Source organism: Chrysemys picta, chromosome 10, assembly GCF_011386835.1.
Source record: "Chrysemys picta bellii isolate R12L10 chromosome 10, ASM1138683v2, whole genome shotgun sequence".
Lineage (NCBI taxonomy): Eukaryota > Metazoa > Chordata > Testudines > Emydidae > Chrysemys > Chrysemys picta.
In genome coordinates, this window is record NC_088800.1 from 20,266,956 (window position 1) to 20,287,734 (window position 20,779).

At 42.3% G+C, this 20,779-nt stretch overlaps 1 protein-coding gene across 4 annotated transcripts in view; it reads left to right on the plus strand.

Moving 5' to 3' along the window:
- SHC4 (SHC adaptor protein 4) overlaps window positions 1–19,531 on the plus strand; it is a 54,183-nt gene extending 34,652 nt beyond the window's left edge. For 2 of the 4 annotated variants that reach the window (XM_005304014.5, XM_005304016.5), the window contains 7 exons: window positions 5,103–5,154; window positions 7,280–7,406; window positions 11,120–11,297; window positions 12,776–12,836; window positions 14,803–14,982; window positions 17,197–17,450; window positions 18,279–19,531. In XM_005304014.5, the coding sequence (XP_005304071.1) occupies window positions 5,103–5,154; window positions 7,280–7,406; window positions 11,120–11,297; window positions 12,776–12,836; window positions 14,803–14,982; window positions 17,197–17,450; window positions 18,279–18,434 (1,008 nt within the window). In that variant the 3' untranslated portion in view covers window positions 18,435–19,531. The remainder of the gene's footprint in view (window positions 1–5,102; window positions 5,155–7,279; window positions 7,407–11,119; window positions 11,298–12,775; window positions 12,837–14,802; window positions 14,983–17,196; window positions 17,451–18,278) is intronic. The other 2 variants (XM_005304015.5, XM_065558166.1) reach the window with 1 other exon arrangement.
- The last annotated feature ends 1,248 nt before the right edge of the window (window positions 19,532–20,779 follow it).

The following is a 20,779-nucleotide window of genomic DNA, read 5'->3' on the forward strand; positions in this document are numbered from 1 at the left end:
AATTACTCTACTTCATCCCCTCCTATCTCCAGTTAAATTGCACTTACACAGTACTTAACATTTCTGAGTTATTACAGGTAGGACAAGGAAAGTGGTTAGAGCAGAAGACTGAGATTTTGGACTCTTAGGTGCTATTCCTGGCTCTGCCATAGACTTGCTGCATATATAGGACACTTAATACGTCTTTATCTTTTTTTCTCTGTCTTCAAAATGAGCTCAGCCTGCCCTTGGGTTCTGTGAAGGCAACAGCCTTGGTACCCCCTGCCCTGATTTGGGGGACCTAGAAATGGGAACGTATGAACATAGAAATTGCCAAATTGGATCAGATCTGTGGTCCATCCAGTCCAGTCTCCTGGGAGAGGGAGGTCTTCTCCAAATCCCTAATAGTTACAGTTTGGCTTAAGTCCTTAAGCAAAAGAGGATTTATATCCTTTCCTAAACTTCTTTTAAAATATTTATTATAACTAGATATTCTTGTTATCCATATACATGTCTCTTTTAATCGTTATATTCTTTGCCTCAGCAGCATCCTGTGGCAATGAGTTCCACAGTGTAACTGAATTGTGTGGACAAATATTTCCTTTGGTCAGTTTTGAATTTGCTGCCTTTCAGTTGCATTGACTGTCCCCTGTCTCTTGCATTACGAGACAGAGAAAGTAGAAGTTCCTGAACTGCCTTCTTAGTACTGTTTAATTGTAAACCAGAATCCATCTTTCATTCAAAAATGTCCATTCTCTCCCTTTTGGCTTTGAACATGTAAACTGATGTGGCAATATAAAGCAGATGGAAGGCTGCCCTAAGTGGGCAGCTGGACATTCCCCTTGTGTAGAGAATCCCTGGGTAGTATAAAGCCAACAGAGCTAGCACTCTGTGACCTGCTCTTAGCCCCCTTGGTGTAAGGGGATTTCTGGGGTTGGAGCGGTGTGGCCAGGGAAGGCTGTGCTCTGGCAATCCTGGATGAGTAGAGTAGACCTAGGGGTGCTACTACTACAGTGGTAACTGAACCTTGAGGCTACTCCATGTCTGGAAGCCAAACTGGCCTGCAGCTGCCACCAGGTGCCTTTAAAGCCATCCTTGCCCCTCGCCTTTGGTGTGGCAATGAGCACAGTTTTTCTATAGCAGATCTGGCCCTTGAAATTCTGCTTGTACCACCTATCTGATAAGGTAATAGTGGAGGTATGAGAATAGGAATATTACCTTGCCTGTCTTTATTTAAAAAAAAAAAGTGTGTGTGGGGGGGGGGGGGGGGGGGGAAGGTGGTGGTGGTGGTGGTGGTGGGGAATTCTTTGGTCCAAGACTCTTTGTTCTGAAGTTCTTCGAATCATTAGAGATGGGGCTGATCCAAAGACCTAAATCCTAACTTCTGACTTTGGGGAAGTTCAGATCCAGATCCAAATGTTGCAGCTTTAAGTCCCTCTTTGCTTTTAATTAAAACACATTGAATTTAGGTTCACAGCTCACTAAAGTTCACTCTGAATCATATCATCAGCAGTTACTTTACTTTGCTGTAACATGCAAATTCTTTGCCTGCCAGAAAAGGTCACACACCGTGTATGCTGGATGGTAGTTTTCTGTACTGCTGAATGCTGCCTGAATTCAAATGGAAGAGTCCATGGAATAATATGATGCCTGATTTGGGAACTGATTTATGGCTTTTTGTTCATTTGACTGGGGAGGGTGTTGGGTGGATTTGGGGGAGGGCACTATTATTTAACTAACTTACATGGAAGCGTAACCAGTTTTCTTAATAGTTTAACTTTGAAAAACTGGCTTTAGCCCATCTTTAGAAAATCTAGATAGGGTGTACTTTCTAGTAAGTTTTAGATTTCTAAATACAGTTTCTCTTTATTTTGCATAACTTTTTTCCATTTTGAAAATATTGGGATACATTTTCAGTGCTCTGCTCAGCAAATTAGATGCAGAATTCCCATGGCCTTCTTACTTATTTGTTCAGCCTGAAGCCGTATTGTGCTGTGAAGTCATCAGATCTCACAGGATAAGCAGGAGTGGGTGTTGTCAGTATTTGGAGGGAAGAGCTCTAATGAACACCTACAGAAGGTACTGTAGAAGGTGGTGCTGGTGATTCAGTAGGTCACACTCTTCTCTCTTAGGCCTGGTCTGCACTTAAAAGTTAGGACAACATAACTACAGTGCTCAATGAGCGCCATAACTATGCCAACCCAACCCCTGGTGTTGATGGAAGAATTTTTCCGTTGACCTAGCTGCTGTTGCTCCTGGAGGTGAAGTTCCTAAACCAGTGGAAAACCCTCTTCCATGGCTGTAGGAAGTGTCTACACTAGGTGCTACAGAAACATAGCTATGGCACTGTAGCTCTGCCACTGTAATGTCTGTAATGTAGACGTGGCCTCGGTCAGAGCTGAAGGAATGCCCCAGCATGGATGAGAGGCACTGGGCTCCGTGAGCCAGAGCCATTTGCATGATATATCAAATGGAGGTCCAGCCCACTTGAGGTCATTAGTGGCACTTTACATAAGAATAAGGATGTGAATCCTGGTGGCCAGATGCCATTTTGGGTAATTACAACCACATTTTTTCTTACAATTTCAACTGGATATGGTATTCCTCACTTCCTGTCCCAGAGCCCAATCCTATAAGGTGCTTAGCACTATGTAGGAAGGTGTTCAGCAGCTTGCAGGATTAGGCATCTAAACTCTGTAATGTTGTTATGCACTGTGAAATAGCAGCTGTGTTCTACTCCAGAGGTGGCTGCGTTTCAGTGCTGAATGAAGTAATTCATGAATGTGCGTAACCTTTGTAAAAATACAGCAAAAACATCTGGTATTTTTCTAGTTAATTGCTAACTGGTTGCACGTCTAATTTGTATTGAAAGTGTACCCCAGACTGTCTGAGTTTTTAAAAATCTGAGAGAGAAATTAAAGAAATTGAGGAAACTGAGTTCACAAAATGTATTTAATAAGAAAATGTTGGCTTCATTTGCATCCACAACAGTTAATTTGGGTGCTTTTTAAAATATTCATCGACAAGTTATGCTGGCCCCAAGATCTACTTCTTTCATAATTGATTAAGCAATATTAAATGATTATTCTTGTGGCATTACAAACAAGGGCTTTTATTTCCTGCCAATTGATTGCATCTTCTGTAGAGAGCCATGCCTTGAACTGCAAAGTGCACTCTCCCTACTCTTGCCTTAAGGATCCAAGATAACAAAATGCATCTTTAATTATTAAAATAATGCTATTCATTACATCACCATTTTACTGCAACACTGAATTATCAACTGGCTCTTTTGCTTTTGTACATTCTCTACATTTTATTTTTGCTATGTCAGTCACCATTTGCTGGTTTTGTAGTAAAAAATAATGTTTCCATATTAGTCATGACCAGAGTCTGGAACAACCAGACTGAATACTTAGGCCTGTCTTCTCATCTCAGTGGCACTAGTGTTAATCCAGACGAACTCCACTTGACTTCAGTGGAGTTACCTGGGACTTACGCAGTGGTGTAACAGAGATCAGACTTCAACCCATTGAATTTCATATTTTAGTTCTTCTTTGAGATGTTCTTTTTTAAAAAAATCTGTATAATGGGCAAAATTCTAATCTGCCCTCTGCAGTACTTGGCTCGCTAGTTTGTGTTCTGCTCTTGAACTTCCATAGGTAGGTGAGCTAACTGACTTCCATTGAAGCAGAGAGCACTCCTCTTTCCTGGATTAGGTCTAATACAATTTAGAACCCGGCATAACAATGGAAGAGGACAATTTTGTCCATGGACTGATCATCATTTGAATGACTGCTTCTTCTAAAACAGAATCGAGAATGCAGAATATCATTTATTTAATATACAAAGAATGTAAAACAAAGAAATTCCTGCATTTTTGGCCAGGGGAGGGGAATTAGCACTTCAATATACAAAACAAATGACTGTTCCTTTCAATGCACTAGGCTGACTACTGTTTGCTTTTCCTAAACATCTAACTAAGTATCATTTCTGAAGCTGAAGGGAGAGCCTGAATTTATCCTTCTGTGCTCATTTACCATTCGTCCGGATTTACCCGGACATGTCCTCCTTTTTCTGCTAAAAATAGCGTCCGGGGGGAAATTTGTAAAGCACTCACAATGTCCGGGATTTCCCCCCTCCCCCGGCAGAGCAGAGCGAGCGGCTGGGAGGGCTGCAGGAAAGTCCCGGGCTGGACTCCGGAGCAGCTTCCTCCTCCCACCCCCCCTCCCTCCCTGCATTCTGAGCCTGCAGCTCCTCCTCCTGCAGCCCGGTCCGGCAGCCCTGTGCAGGACCAGGGACCGGGTTTTGTTGTGCTGGGGAGCTCAGCCACGTGTCCGGCTGGCACAGAGCCCAACACCCTGTTCTGAGCAGCAGGGTAAGGGGGCCAGGGAGGTTCTGGAGGTGGCAGTCAAGAAACGGGGGGGGGGCTTTTGGGGGGGAGTGGAGAAAGTTTTGGGCAGTCAGGGTACAGGTAGGGGGTAGGGTCCTGGGGGGTAGTTGGGGGGGGTCTTAAGAGGGGGAAGTTAGGGGACAAGGAACAGGGAGTCTTAGGTAGGGGTTGGGGTTCTGGAGGGCAGTTAGGAGCAGGGGTCCCAGGAGGGGGCAGTCAGGGGACAAGGAGCGGGGGGGTAGGGGGCTGGGAGTTCTGGGGGGAGCTGTCAGGGGGCAGGAGTGGGGAGAGGGATCGGAGCAGTCAGGGGACAGGGAGCAGAGGGGTTTAGATGGGTTGGGAGTTCTGCGGGGGGGGGGCTGTCAGGGGGTGGGGAGTGGTTGGATGGGGCGTGGGAGTCCCAGGGGTCTGTCTGGGGGTGGGGGTGTGGATAAGGGTTGGGGCAGTCAGGGGACAAGAGGCAAGGAGGCTTAGATAGGGAGTGGAGTCCTGGGGGGCAGTTAGGGGCAGGGGTCCCAGGAGGGGGCAGTCAGGGGACAAGGAACGGGGGGAGGGTTGGGGGTTCGGGGGGGGCGGGAAGTGGGAGGGGCAGGGCGGGGCTAGGGCGGGGCTCCTCCCGTCCTCTTTTTTGCTTGTTGAAATATGGTAACCCTAATTTACATTATTTATTTTGTTGACAATGGTGCTTTAATGACCCACTTGAAAGACATTTGTTTGTTTTTGTTGTTTTTAGGATACAACAGACTATGTTGCATATGTAGCTAAAGATCCTGTTAATCAGCGAGGTATGAAAATATTTTCAGATTGAAGTATTTTGTCCTATCTCTACTGAGCAATTACATGAGCTTTAATGTGCCTGTGATACAGAACAGCTTGATATTCTGTCCATTTCAGGGTTGTAGTATAATTTCACTATTTGGTCAATGGGGTGATAGTGTTGTCTGGACTGCAGCACTAAACACCTTGCTACTCATGCCCCACAATGAGAAGCTTCAGACGTGACTTAACTCCTATTAACTATCAAACTCCACCAATGAGAAGACACTTGCATTCTGCCGCTCTCCCAGCTTCCCAAGCAGGACTGGCAGCTCTGCACACAACCTCTGTGCTGGCTGAGAGGAAGGGAATTTATGCCTGCACTGTTGCAAACTGAGCTGCTCCACTTGAAGTTTCAAGGAGAGGAAAAAGTTTTGGTGATTTTTGTCTCTTAATTTATGATGTTCCCAAAATCCCTTAATGGAATTACAGCCCATGCAATTCAGTTGCATTCACTTTTATTCACCTAGTCTGTTTAAATACCAGTCTGCTGCCTCATCTGTGGAGATCATCATTGCATCCTCTGCATTACTTATTTAAGAACAGTTATACAGTGAACAGCAGGTCACATCAGTACAATTTTGGAGCCAGCTAGCAACTGATGACCATTGCTAACAGAATACTGTGAGTTAGAAAAAAAGCCCCATTCTCCTGGAGGCATTGCAACAGGCAAAACACTGACTAGCACAACTATGCAGGAGCATTTCACAGGCAGTGCAAATGCAGACAGTGGGACAAGACGAGGGATTGAAGTGGTCAGAGTAATTCTATTTCCTTCTGCAATGTACTGACTAGCATCTAATTTGTACAGCAGCCCACTAGTAGATGGACTGGTGAGACTTACTCAGGTGTATTTCTATATGACAGCATTTGTCCCTTCAGTGGCTGGCCTATAGAAAATAAAACCTCTAATACTGCTCTAGCTAATTTCCCTTCAGTTCAGGTAGCAGGAAACTGTTTATTAGAGCTGGAGGTTTTGGGTATCATCACTGCTTATGACTACTAAGTCTATGTGATCACAGTATGTAAAACAACTGACTACTGAGATGTCTTCTATGGTTAAGGAATCGTTTCCACGGAAGGTTGGGCTGATATTTATGACCCTCATTTCGTAGCTATGTCATCTTTATTCTGATAGATGAGAAAATGACTAAGTCAATGAATTACGGCACTCCAAAAATCTAGTCATTTGTGGTTTCAGTGACATTTAGTATTAAGTAACATATTAAAAACCACTGTAAAATCAGTGCTTGTGTTTGTATTGCACTAGTGAATTATACTACCATTTGGAAAGTAGACTTTAGATTGAGGCTTGAATTTTAGGCCTCAGGCTGGTAGCAGCAGAGGCAGTCATGGTCTACAGTTCTCTGTGTAGGATGTAGTGTACTGTACTAGCCAGAGTGATCTCACAGTGCCATCTAGTGACTGGTCTGTAAAAGAGTTGCTGCTTTGAGACCTACTGCCAGATTTTCAGGAGTTCATGGCCAGATTTTAAATGCATAGCACCCAAAATTGGAGGCAGATTTTCAAAGATTTCAGTTTCCCTTTAAGCATCTAAATAAGGGACAGATTTTCAGAAGACCTCTGTGCCCAGTATATGCCTAACATGCAGAAGTCTTCAGCAGATCTGGCCACTTATTTTGGACTTTTGGTTTAAATGAATGACATTGGAAAATCTGACTCTTAATGCATAGCAGTCACTATGAGAGGAAGAGAGACAAGGGACGCTATAAGAAAAACAAAGCAGAAAACATAAACACAGGATTAAATTCTCTTGTCAAGTTGTAGATTTATATTAAAATTAAAACACATGCAAGGTGGTTTTCTTAACGCATCAAAAGCAAAATCAACATGGTCTCCTCAAATTACTTAGATATTTCCTCTATACTTCATCTCTGGATTTACTGATATAAGAACTTTCTTATATATTCTTATATAAATATATGAATATTTTCTTATAAGCTAAGTGAATGTTTTTTTGAAAGTGTCTTTTTGTTCTGTGTTTATACAGCGCCAAGCACAATAGAGTCCTTGCCGCTATAATACAAATAATAAATAATAGTGTTTTAAAAACATTTTTGCATCACTTTGTAGCATGCCATATATTGGAATGTCCCAACGGAATGGCTCAGGATGTAATAAATACCATCGGGCAGGCTTTTGAGCTCCGATTCAAGCAATACTTGAAGAATCCTTCTACTCTGATTACTTCCAATGAAAGGTCAGTATGGTGTTTTCTATAACCCGAATATTGCTCTTCTACTGTAAGGATGAATATATGCTATAGGGACTGACCCCCTAAACAAGATGCATTGTGCATGGCATTCTTTTGGACACGCACAGACTTTATTTTTAAAAACAACAACCCTGTACACACAAATGGGAGTGCACTAGAAGCAGGAAAACTTGGTCTGCTCCACAGCAACTGGGCAGGGAGTAGGTGGGGAACTGTCAGAGACTTAGCTTCACCCCTCCATACGCCCTGACCAACACAGCAGAGAAATCATAGGGACACATACAATCTCAGCCTATCTTTCTGACATCTCCTTGCAGATGTCCACTCATCAACTGAAACCTAACATGGCCAGAACTCGAGTGCCTGATGTTTTCCCCCAATGCCCTCCCCTTTCCTTATCACAGCAAGCAACACCACCATCCTCCTTGTTGCTCAAGCCCATCATCTTGGCTTTGTCTTCGCCTTTGTCTTCGGCTTTGAACCACAGTTTCATAGATTCATAGATTCATAGACTTTAAGGTCAGAAGGGACCATTATGATCATCTGGTCTGACCCCCTGCACGCTGCAGGCCATAAAACCGTCCCCGCCCCTTCCCTGGACTCTGCTGCTGAAGTCCCCAATCCTGTTATTAGTGACCTCAATCGGCAGAGACCCTCCTGCTAGAGATCCCTGCCCCATGCTGCGGAGGAAGGCGAAAAACCTCCAGAGGCTCAGCCAATCTGCCCTGGAGGAAAATTCCTTCCCGACCCCAAATATGGCGGTCAGTAAGACCCCGAGCATATAGGCAAGAGTCTCCATCCTGAGTCTCCAGGCCCAGGTCTAAATCTTGCTGCTTCTTTCTGCACAACAGCTCCAAGATCCAACCTTTTCTTCCTGCTCATGCTGCCAAGACTCTGGTCAAAGCCCTGATCATCTCATGCTTTCACTGCTCTAATCTCCTGCTGTCTGCCTTCAGTGCCTGCAACCTCAACCCCCTAAAATCTATTAAAACATGGCTGTGAAGATCTTGGCTTATTGCTCTGACTTTGTTGCCTCTCTCCCATCTTTAAGTTTCTCCATTGGTTCCCTCATCTCCATTGCATCAGACACAAACTTCTTGTCCTTACTTTCAAAGCCCTTTGCAGTTTAGCCCCCTGCCCACCTCTCCAACCTATCATAGCAAGGTTGATCCACACTTTCACTCAATCACCTGCTTCTCTGACAAGCATTTACATGCTTTCTCCCATGCTGCCCATTATGAGTGGGAAAAGCTCCCAGTCTGAATCCACAAAGCCGCCACTATCTTCCTTCAGCTCCCTATTCAAAACTAACCTCTGCTTCAACACTTAAAGGAAACTGCAAGCTGGTAGTCACTAGGCAGGTGGCAAATTGTGGTCACTGCTACTGAGTGGCTGAGAACTGCACACATCCTATTGTCTTTGTTACATTGCCCTCTTAGAGCAAGGACGACCTTTTATAATGTTTTGTACAGTGTCTTGCAGAATGAGACCCAACCAGGTTGTGACCATTATGTGCTACCACAATAGAAATGTTAAAAAATGTTACCCCTTTTTGATCTGGGCTGTTGGACAAAATGTGGGGTCTTGTGAGTTGTTTCAGTTAGGAAGACGAGCTGGTGATGGAGCCAGGTGTTTCTTTGACGCAGTCCTGTTTATTTTCAAAGAATGTACAAAGTCCTGTTTCCTTGGACACAGGAAGACTCAAACAGGGGATAGTTTCTTTGCTCACAGTTCCAAGCCTCTTTCAGACAAGCACTCTCCCCAAAACCTCTCGCCCTAGTCTTTTTCTCAGGGCCACACTCCCAATGCTTGTTCTGCTGCCTCCTTGGCTTTCTATTTCTGTTGTATTTTCCATTGCTTATGTCCCATGCACTCAGACCTACCACTCCAGTACAATCAGGGCTTGTCTTCACTACCCGCCTGGATTGGCGGGTAGAAATCGATCTCTCAGGGATCGATTTATCGCGTCTCGTCGGAACGCGATAATCGATCCCTGAATCGACGTGCGTACTCCACCAGCCCAGGTAGGAGTAAGTGCCGTCGATGGGGGAGCTGCGGTGGTCGATTTGCCGCCGTCCTCACAGTGGGGTAAGTTGGATCAGATACGTCAAATTCAGCTACGCTATTACCGTAGCTGAATTTGCGTATCTGAAATCGACCCCCCTCCCCCCCGTAGTGTAGACGTAGCCTCAGTTTCCCCCAGTCAAGTTTATCAACTCACAGCAGAACTCCCTTTGGGCACAAGGCTAACTCCTACTCCAGCCTTGCATGTGGCTTTGGTCTGGGTAAAGATCCCTATAGTTTCAACTATCTAGTCCATAAAGGTGCTTCATTGCTTTTTATAATTATCCTGAAGAAAGGCAGCGTGTATACCCAACCCATAACAATAATAACAATACCACCTTAATTATATTTTTCTTTTATTAGATAGAGTATTTCTCTCCCTCCACATTCTAATACTAACCTGTTACCTCAGGGGGCAATAAGTATAAAGATGATCTTCCCTGTGAAATCATGCTTGGTTACATCATACGTAAATCACTGAAATTAGAAATGGAAATGGTTGATTAGATTATTTAGTCCAGCCTTCAGCCAGTCCAGGAGAACAGTCCCCAGACAGAAGACTTCCCTCAGATAGTGTTGTGTGACTGAGTCACCCACTTCCAAACTACTGTGAATCATATAATCAAATACTTGAGCTGTGTATCACATAATCAAGTACTTGAACTTTATCTCTTTCCTCCTTGTGGCCTTTTATCCAATTATCTTCTTGTTACACAGAGAAGTAAGATTCCAAATGCGTTGTTATTTTTGGAGGAGAGGCATAGTGCAGGAAACACCTCCTGCTTTTGCAGTGTATCAGCTGAATGTTGAAGCCATCATTTGATTCATGGCATGCGGGAAAATGTGCACCATCGATGATGCCATTTAGGGCTTGTCTACACAATGAGGTGATGCACATCATTGGGGTGTGAATTCTAAATGGGCCCACGTACTCAAATTTCCCTAATACACGTTAATGGAGTCCCAGTTCAAACACTACTATGTTAACACACACTAGGGAACTTTGAGCACATGCCAGTTAGTGACACGCTTAAATGCTCTATTGCACCATGTAGACAAGCCTTTAGTATTTGCTTCCAGCTGAAAGAGTCTTGTTCTGTTGATTGTTTTTTAAAATTAGACTAGATTCCACTCTGGAAAACTGTATTTGTTGTAGCCATATTTGATTTCCTGAAGCAATTCCAGGCCTATCTAACTGCTGCCCAAATGCCACATGAAGTTTTAATTTCCCTTTATAAGTCCCACACACTTGCTTTATGCAGACAAGATAAGAGGCAAAAGGAATTGGGCCCAGAGTCTATAATGTGAATGCATTAATGAACAGCGTCTACTCTGAGCCAAAAGTGGCTCTTGTATCATTTTCATGGCTAAGAGAATGCAGACCGTCCCAGTGTTAAGGAAGTATCTATGCCACCCTGCCAACTGAGTTATGGGTGGTTAACACAAATTACAATAGCTGGAAAAATAAAGAAGTAGCTGAGTGAAAGGATTTAATCAAACAGCTATTAACATTGGGAACAATGGCATTTGTATGGCTAGTTTGTCCATTTTGTTGTGGACAGACTCATGGAATGTGTTTACCCTGAGAATCATTTGATTATATGGTTCATTTCATGTGCTGGTTCATTTTTCAGTGAAGTGATGAATCTTGATGGATCAGCTTGGAATACGCAGGAAAAGGAGGATTATGAATATTACAATGAAATTCCAGGGAAAGAACCTCCTACAGGTGGATTATTAGACATGCGAATGAAAGTGCAAACAGACCAAAGGGAAAACTGTCCCATACAATGTGAAAAGCAATACTGTTTGGTAAGCATGTCTATTTCGGGTATTACTATTCACTACTTGGCTTGGGAAGGGATTTTTAGGCCAGTTTTAATAACACTTAGCACATATTTGAATCTCAAAGCACTTTATCAACATTAACTGATTCATCCTTACATACCTCTGGGAGAGCAGGTATCCTCTCTTTCTTGAGATGGGGAGAAAGTGGGTCGTAGATTTAAATGGCTTGTTCAAGACCACACACCTGCAAACCCTTAGGACTTGCCAGCTTCCAGTCCCATGGTCAGACCACGCTGTCACTCCGCACTGCATTCTGCATGTATGAGATGCAGTTTTCAGTAATTCTAGTGTGTTTCAAGATACAGCGTGCTTTCAAATTATCCAAAGGTCTCTGGGACTTTAGGGGGTAGACAAACCCTGAACCTAGGCACAGTCACGACTCAGAAAATCAGGAAGTGAAACCAGCAGATTTAAGAGCTTACTGGGATAATTCCCCTGATTGTAGAGTGTACTGGTCAGCATTTCCAAGCACAGGTAAGTGGGTACCACCAGCTGGCTCTGCTTGCAGAACTCTGAGTCTGCATTCAAAGACCTCCAGGAGTGGGGCTGGGAGAGGATGTCTCAGTTATGCTTGTGGCTTTGCAGCAGAGACTTATTGAGGAGGGACAATACAACCCCAGGAGATGTAACCGAACTCTGGTTCACGGCTGTGAGACTCTATTCCTTGTACCCCCGACCCAGGTGTCATTTTCTCAGTACTTCCTTTCAATCTTGAAAATTCTTTAATGCCATTCAGACAACAGTGTGACCATTCTGCTTCCATGCCATGTTGTCTGTATTCTCTCTCCCTGTTTTTATTGCAAGAAATGTTTACATGAAAACAGGATCTTCATTGCCTAGGAGTTAATCTAATCCTGCTGCATATTCCTCAAATGAAATCATCTGTTTCCCGTTTGTGACATCATAGTCATCTCCCTAGCAACTAATTGTGATGTTACGAACAGTGGGTTATGATTTCAGATGAGGAATTGGTCCCAGAAGCAGAGCTGCTGCTTGGCAACCAAGATTCTGTCTTCATGAAAATATCCTTAGGAATAAAATCAAAATAAGGGGTTACTCATTAGAGGAGGAAGGGTTAGTGTTCCCAGTGTGTTGAGTATTAATGCTTTGCTAGTCAATATATTAAGACCGTTTCTGTAACATGCTACAAACATGGCATAAAATGCAAACATAGAACCAAGCGTCTCTCTCATATCCGTCAGAGACTGGCTGTGTACCCATATTTTCTAAGCCTTCCATTGACTGCCATGGAGCTTAGACTCTTCACGGGGATTGGGACATGCGTCACGGGAATAGCCAATGGGAAGTAAAGCATCAGCACTGACTATTGTTTGAGGGGGTGGGGAAATTTGTTGTCCAGGGATCACTGGAGTGCATGGTATATATTGAAACGATATCTGAAGTTTATTAACAATTGAGAGTAAATTGTGTGATTCTTCCAGGCTGGCAGCCCAAAATGCATCAACATATATGAAAACTGTCCAGAAGAAAACAAATCAGTGGGTATGTGCTACGTCTTCCTTCCCCTGCATATCTAGATTTCAATTGAGCCAGACTGTCTGGAAGTGCTGAGATTTTTGATATAATAAAGAAAAGTGTTCTGCTTATTAGGTCGTGAATAGTTCCCCGTCTGAGGGGAAGACAAAAAAGCCTTACAACTTTTCAAAGGGGTGTTAATCCATTTTTATGCCTGCTGGCGGATTTACCAATTTTACTTGTCCTGACACAATACAGTAGCCCTTTGTTACTTTATTTTCTTTCATCTCCTGCAAGGAAGAAAGATGCTCCCCTGCTTAACTACCTCTGACCTGACTCTGACAGAATATACACATGCATTACAGGGTCAGAACTGTCAGTGTCCCTGTGACATTCTGGAGGGAGCATGTTTGTGGCCTTGATTCCAGTGTTAAAGGGGGTCCTAGTCTCAAATCTAATCTTAACTCTGTTTCTTCACTTGAGCTTTCCCCTATTTCCCTTTGTGTGGCTAGTTATAAGCTCCAAGTCACCTTCATGGTGGGGAAACTTGCTCTCTGATATCTCAGTATATCAGTAGGCTCCTCTTCCTTTTTTGGACTTCACGTGGCACTGCTGATGCCTCTGGACACATTTCTTTGGCTCCATCCTTTTCCTCATACAACGAGGCCCTTTTAAAAATCCCATTGGCCCTGCTGGTGGGGATTATATTACACTGCCCACACGGTGGTGTTAAATTTCTTTATTTGCAATATTTCTGCATTTGCCATGTTTACAAGAGAAGCAACTAATTTCTACATATGAAGGATGAATAAATCAAATAATAAATGTGATAAATAGCACAAACATGGTAACTGTTTGGCTAGCTGAATAGCGTTCCCTTAATACCCTGCTGCTCGGTTAACCCTCTCCTGAATTAAGACCATAGGCTGAGCGATGCTCCTCTGGCTCACCAGGCAGAGCTACAAAGCACCAATCAGCTCCGAGCTCCCAACCTTTCAGGGGCAGGGAAAGGAAGAAATCCCTCCTCTTCCCAAAATGCTCCTAGGAAGGGGAAAGGGCTTTGCAACAGAACTGAGGCTGTGCAGTGTGTCTCCATAAAGACGTACATTAGGATTGGAAGGGACCTCCTGAGTCCTCAAGTCCAGTCATCCTATTGATAAACTTACAAACTCAGCTTAAAACTGGGAGGCTGTTCCAGAATGTCACTCCTCTGATGGTTAGAAATCTTCTAGTTTATAGCCTAAATGTATACCCATTTGTTCATGTGCTGACATTGTTCATTAGTTTTAATAGCTCTTCTGTCTCCCTGGTGTACCCTGATCAATCAGATCTCTTCTGAGCCTTTGTTGTGCCTAGGCGAAACAAGCCAAGCTCTTTTTAGTCTCCTCTCCAACAAATTGCTCCCAGAATGAGAAGAGATCAGAGATCCCATTAGACTCAATAGATGTTTTTACACCTGAATCAGGGTAGAATAAGTGTGGAAAAAGTTAATTTATTCAGAATTATCCAGGGCCAGTAAAAATAATCAGCCACATACTCAATAGATGGGCATTAGGAACCCTGAGATGAGAAACCTAAAGAAAAGTTAAGAAAAACTGCATGTATTTTGACCATAAATACATAAAATACTCCTATAATAATAAATACCCACTCCTATAATTTTCAGCGAACCCTACAGAGAGCTTCAGGGTGGGGTTTTCAAGATTACTCAGCTTTGGCCTAAATTGCTCTCACTGAAGTCAATGGAGATTTACCATTGACTTCAGTAGAAGCAGAGTTAGGCCAAGGGCTTGAAGTTTTGATGACCCCATTTTAACTCTAAAATGGTTAGGATGTTGCTTTTTAGAAATAAAGACAAATGAGATAATTTGGCACATTTTTCTTTTGTCCCTGAAGGGTTTAAGTGGAAATGTCAAAGCTGCAACATTCAGATGCAGCTGTTGTTTTTTTAGCTTGGTCAAAAAGATGCAATGTATATTGCCACTAATTACAGGTAACTATGGTGAAAGATCACTGAAGGCAAAAAAAGATGTATCTTTACCGAAACCTGCTTGCAAAATGGATCTTTTTGATGACCCTTGTTACATCAACACTCAGACCCTGCAAACTACAGCCTACACAGCTAGAGGCCTTGCATCAGCCCAGGTCTATGGGAGCCCGCTGTGTCATGAAAGTAGGTTCATATTTCAATGACATCTTTTTCTAAGCCTTGAAATGAGGATCTTGTCATCTGAATGCATGGGGAAGGAATCTGTTTTCTCCATAATAATTTGGGAGGGGAAAAAATCTTGTAACTGCTAGGCACCTCTTTTGGCTGTTAAATTCAGGATAAGCAGCACCAAAGATTAGAAATACTGACAAGCAATGAGTAGATCTAACTTCTGTCTTCTGAAGTTGATCAATGGCAATAAAATGCATAGGGTTATAACTTTTTCACAGGGAATGACAGGCAGTCCCGGAAGCTGCTTTGAAAACGTAGGGCCATATCATGTCCCCAAGATATGGGATGGTCTTCTGCATGTAAATCTTACCCATTCTGACCCAAAGGAGGTCAACTGCCTCTGCTGCAATTTCATAGATTTTAAGATCATAAGGGACCATTATGCTCATCTAGTCTCATGTTCTGCATAAACTAGCTCAGAGAACTTTACCCAGTAATTGCTACATCAAGCCCATAACTTTGGTTTGAACTGTAGCAGATCTTTCAGAAAGACATCCAGATTTGATTTAAAAGACTTCAAGTGATGGAGAATCCATCATGTCCATAGGTGAGTTGTTTTAATGGTCAGTTACCCTAATTGTTAAAAATTTGCTCCTTATTTCCTATCTTCTCCCTTCCTGAACTGCTTATGCGATTGGCTTGGGATCCACGCAGAGAGAAGGGGATGGAGACTAGGGAGGCCTGCATTAGAGACTTTCCCAGCTTGGATCTGTGGGTCCCCTCTGTGTTGGAGAATCCCTCTTTAAAGAGGCCAGAGGACGCCCTGCTAGCAAAACTGCATTGAAACAGTGATACCAGTCAGTTTTCTAAGAGAAATGTTGCCTATGAGTCATTTGAGGCCTGACTGGCTGTATCTCAACCCACCTATACTGTTGTTGTGTTTAGTAACATTTTGGTTTTGCTTAGCAGATGCATCATGCTGTAAATCAGGGGTTGGCAACGTTCGGCACGCGGCTCGCCAGGGTAAGCACCCTGGCAGGCCAGGCCAGTTTTATTTACCTGTTGACGCGGCAGGTTCGGCCGATCGCGGCCCCCACTGGCCGCGGTTCGCTGTCCCGGGCCAATGGGGGCGGCGAGAAACCGTGGCCAGCACATCGCTCACCCGTGCCGCTTCTTGCCGCCCCCATTGGCCCGGGACGGCGAACCGCGCCCAGTGGGGGCCGCGATCGGCCGAACCTGCCACGTCAGCAGGTAAATAAAACTGGCCCGGCCCACCAGGGTACTTACCCTGGCAAGCCGCGTGCTGAATGTTGCCGACCCCTGCTGTAAATGCTTCCTTTCAGGCTGTATCAGTCATATTATCTTATACTCCTGTACATAGCTGGAGTCATTCAACATGACCCTCAGAATTAGATGTGGCATTCTCTTCAGTGCCAACTAAAGAAGAATGAAAAATTAGATCTTTAAATAATGTAGCCAAAAGACAAACTTGCTTTGCAGGAAAGATCTGATTTTTTTTTTTTTTTTTTAACAAAATACCTATCAGATCACAAATAATCAGATTGTGTTCTTTGTCAGTTTTCATGTGCTAATAATACAATAGGTAAAAGTAACCATGCAAACAAACACCAAGAATTTTGTCTGTAGGTTTTGGTATAAGACAGAACGTTTTACAACTCACACATCTCTACAGAAGTATTTTTGTGCCACTCATAATTGTATGTAGTTCATTGAACTACATAAACAACAGCTTTCTAATACATGCCACATTCAGATATACAATTGCAAGATGGAATCTTCTCTAAGCTTCCAAACTTTGTGATTCTTTCCCAGAGGAACCCACCCCCACTCAACCATTGCAACACAAAACCCAAACACTACAATATCGGAACAAACTTTTTAATGGCTAATCCCTGTTCCTGTTACCTAGCAACATGAGAACTAACTATTTAATGGATCTCACACTTTCCAAAGTTTCTACATGTGTAAAATGGGGGTGATAAGTTTTACCTAAGTTGGTGGGGTGCTGTGAATATTACTGTGCGCATAAGGCTTTGAAACTGTTAATTATTATTACTATCTGGAAGACTGGTTTGATTACAGCTTCAAATCTGAATCATTTGACTCTCCCAGTGTTTCAGTGGTATAAAAATGTTTTATATCTCTTGTGTTTATGCTGAAGTTTTGGGTGAAGGGTCCAGCATCTTTCCTTTCATTTAATTTTAGAATTGCCGGAAGCTGTTCAGCAGCGTGCCACAACCAACATGGATAGTGTATGTGTTCTGCCACAAATAAAGCAACAGTTAAGGAATGAAGATTGTTACCATGGCAAATTAAACAGGAAAGCAGCAGAGACCCTCTTGGTCAACGACGGGGATTTTTTGGTGCGGGAGAGTGCAACATCACCTGGTCAATATGTATTGAGTGGATTGCAAGGAGGGCAAGCAAAGCATTTACTGTTGGTGGATCCTGAAGGCAAGGTATGGATAATCCATGTATGGAAAGTATCTCATAAAAAGGTACTGGTTTGCTCCAGCATTTCAAAGGTAAAGTGCCAAGGATGAAATGCGGGTTCTGTTGATGTTAAACAAGAGTTTTGCCAATGACTTCAGTGGGGCTAGAGCTTCACCCCAAGACTTTTAAGAGTGTGGTCATTATTGTAATTAGCTGTGTCACATGGATGTATAATTAACACATTCTTTGAGTATTAAATGTTGCTATAATCAAATGCTGATAGCATCCGACAATAAAATTGACCAGTAAAGGGTTTCCAGAGGCAGAAAAAATAATGGAAAGAGTCAGTTGTATCACCTGAAATCTAACCTTCTAGGACTTCTGTACAGCTGCTGGAGGAACTTCCCCAAGTGATATTTCTAACAGGCAGGAGTGAACCAGAGAGCATTTGCTAGAGGGAGAGAGGGGAGATGCCTCTTGGGAGAAAAAATTGTGGCTTTGCTCCCCTTTCACAGCTGTATGCCCCTGCGCCCAGTTCTGCACACATTCCATCAACTTCCCCTTTCTCCCTCGTTGTTCCCCTTGCCTGTGCAATGGGTATGACATCACCATAGCAGAATACGTACCCAGCACAAGACAGGATATCACAGGTGTTACTTTTGTCTGGCACATAGGAAAACCAGAGGCAAAACAGATAACAGAACAATATTTAAACTATTTGTTCTGTTAGTGTGTGTCACTACAACCCTGCCTATTGATCCTGCTGAATTCAGTGGCTTTAATTCCTGTTGACTTCAAAGTGGTAATTTTTAATTGAAAATAAACTTAAATCAATTTTTTTGCTTTCTTTAAAGGTCAGAACCAAAGACCATGTGTTTGATAGTGTGGGTCATCTTATTCGCTACCACATGGAAAATAATCTGCCAATCATCTCTTCTGGAAGTGAAGTGAGCTTGAAACAGCCAGTGAGAAAACAGAATAACACAGGACACATGCAATACAACAAATAACACTGTTGGATCTCAACATTCCCAAGGCAATTAATTTGTGAAAACTGCATTGACTATTCTTAAACTTCATTACTACAAAGCCAACTGAAAAAGTATAAACTGCACTTTTCAGCTGCTGTTACGGAAGACTTCTTTTCATGTGTATGTATGAATATATGTATATCTATGTAGATCTATAGAGATCAATATGCATAGCTATATACATCTATATAGTGTTAATCTTAGCAAAATGAAACCCCTGGAGAGTGAGAGATCCATTTGGGAAAAAAAGACGTGCACAGATATCACTTTCAAGGTCATACTGAATCAGTAACTATTTAAAAGCACAATGAAACTTATACATGGAAAAACTCACTTGAACAAACTGCTGGGACATTAGTATGTGCCTTTTAGTCATGGAATTAGTGGAAACAAATATTATTTATATTGGATTAGTTTCAAGTGGATACATGAACATGTGTAGGTTTAGAACTACTTGCCAAAACAAATTATTTGAATATTACTAACATGTCACTTGCTTACAGTAGACACTAACTTTATTTCATTTTGCTTATAACAGCACTTTAATAGCAAATAATGTTTAAAATGAATGGCATACACAATAGAAAGGTTGCTTGTTTTCTTAGTAACAATCAGTTGTTTAATCACTGTCTGACTGTTCAAAGATTTGAGATTATGCAACATTTACTAAACGGAAATAAAGATATGTAAATGAAGTGTAATTTTGAAATAGAATGTATCAAAGAGCAAGCATGCTAGATTCTAATATTTTTGTGTCTTGCATATAATTTTACAATTATTGCCAACAATTACTGGAAATGTCTCTTTTTAAAAGTAGGTTAAATATATTTTTCATTGATTCCATTGATATTGACAAATTAGGGAAACTGAATGAGACAAATGATACATTTTGAGGGGGGAAATATTTAAAAAAAAATTGAATTTTGCATGTTCTAGAGATTATTGTACAAATTTTTTCTCCAAATGATGTGATATCTGCCCCTTGCTTGCTTAGATTCCATTTGATCATAAACACTGGAAATGACTTTTTAAGAAAATATATTCTGTTTTGTCACAATAAATGCTGTAAATCTGAACGAACCTGTAATCAGCGTATCTGAGAGAGTCAGTAGTTTATTGGTAGTTAAGGAGCAGTGCTCCAATGAGTAATAGGAGAGAGGAGGTGGAAGTGGAACTGAAGGCCCTTGTGGGGAGTTATCTAAGGGTTAGATCTGGCCGAATAATGGATTTTTCAGTTTGCTGGAAATTCTGAAAAATCAAAACAAAGATTTGTTTTTGGTTAGAAAAAGACTACACAAATTCACAAATAGCTCTGGGTCAACCAAAACTGCATTTTTAGGGAAATAAATTATTTGTGGAAAATAATTAGCCCAGCTCTAGTAAGGGCATCCTTGCTTGGTTTTAAAGTAAGTGATGCCTTTTGGCACAATCAACTGCACCTACCCCTTGCCAAATTCAATTCCATTATCCTGTGGTAAGTGAGCTTCACTAAAAATAAGGAAATTCTGTGTCCTCCATTCAATATGAACATGTTATAGGATGTTACAGAGATATATCTTTCTTTCTTGAAAGAAGAAAGGCTCATATATAGGATAAAAGGTCTGGTAACTGAGGGCATTGCCTTCCATTGAAGGGAAAATCTGATTATTTGACGAGCCATTTTTTAAGCAGTGTGAAATGATTTCCCCTGTATTTTCATCAGTTTCTGGGCCTGAAAAAGCTATAATCTTTTGTCTCGTGTAATTAATAAAGTCATTTAGAATATTAAGCTCACATACACACCTTGAAGCAAGGAGAAGCTTTGAAATGTCACTGTAGTTGATTGCCTTGATAACTGTCTGGCATGGTTCCTATTTTGTGCCTTCAGTACTGAAGACCTATGTTATTTCTGTTTGCTCACAGCAAAGGTTCTAATCTGTGGATCAGAGCCCCAGAGAGAGTCACTGAAGAGTTCTTTACAGTTGCTGGCAAAGTGGTGTCAGGTTCTGGATTGGTGCTCTGCACACTCTCCCTCTTAGCTAGAGCACCACTGTGCAACTTACTCAATACAAGCGCATTAAGCCTAAGGGGGAGCAGAGAGAACCCTTTGGCTGTTTGTCTGTGAAAGAGAACTGCATGTAGTTTCTCTGCTTCCTCTTCAAAGTTGGAGGTGGGGAAGGGGAGAAGAGTGGAGCTCTTCCCCTCCCAGGAAGGAGGTAGAAAGTGAGAGTGTATAGAATTCCACTTCTGCCAGAATTAATTGAAAGCCTCCCAAGTCTTGAAAAACAAAACATTTGGGGTTGTGGGCCCACGGGAGAAGAGTTGTCTGAATTTGATATTGAGAA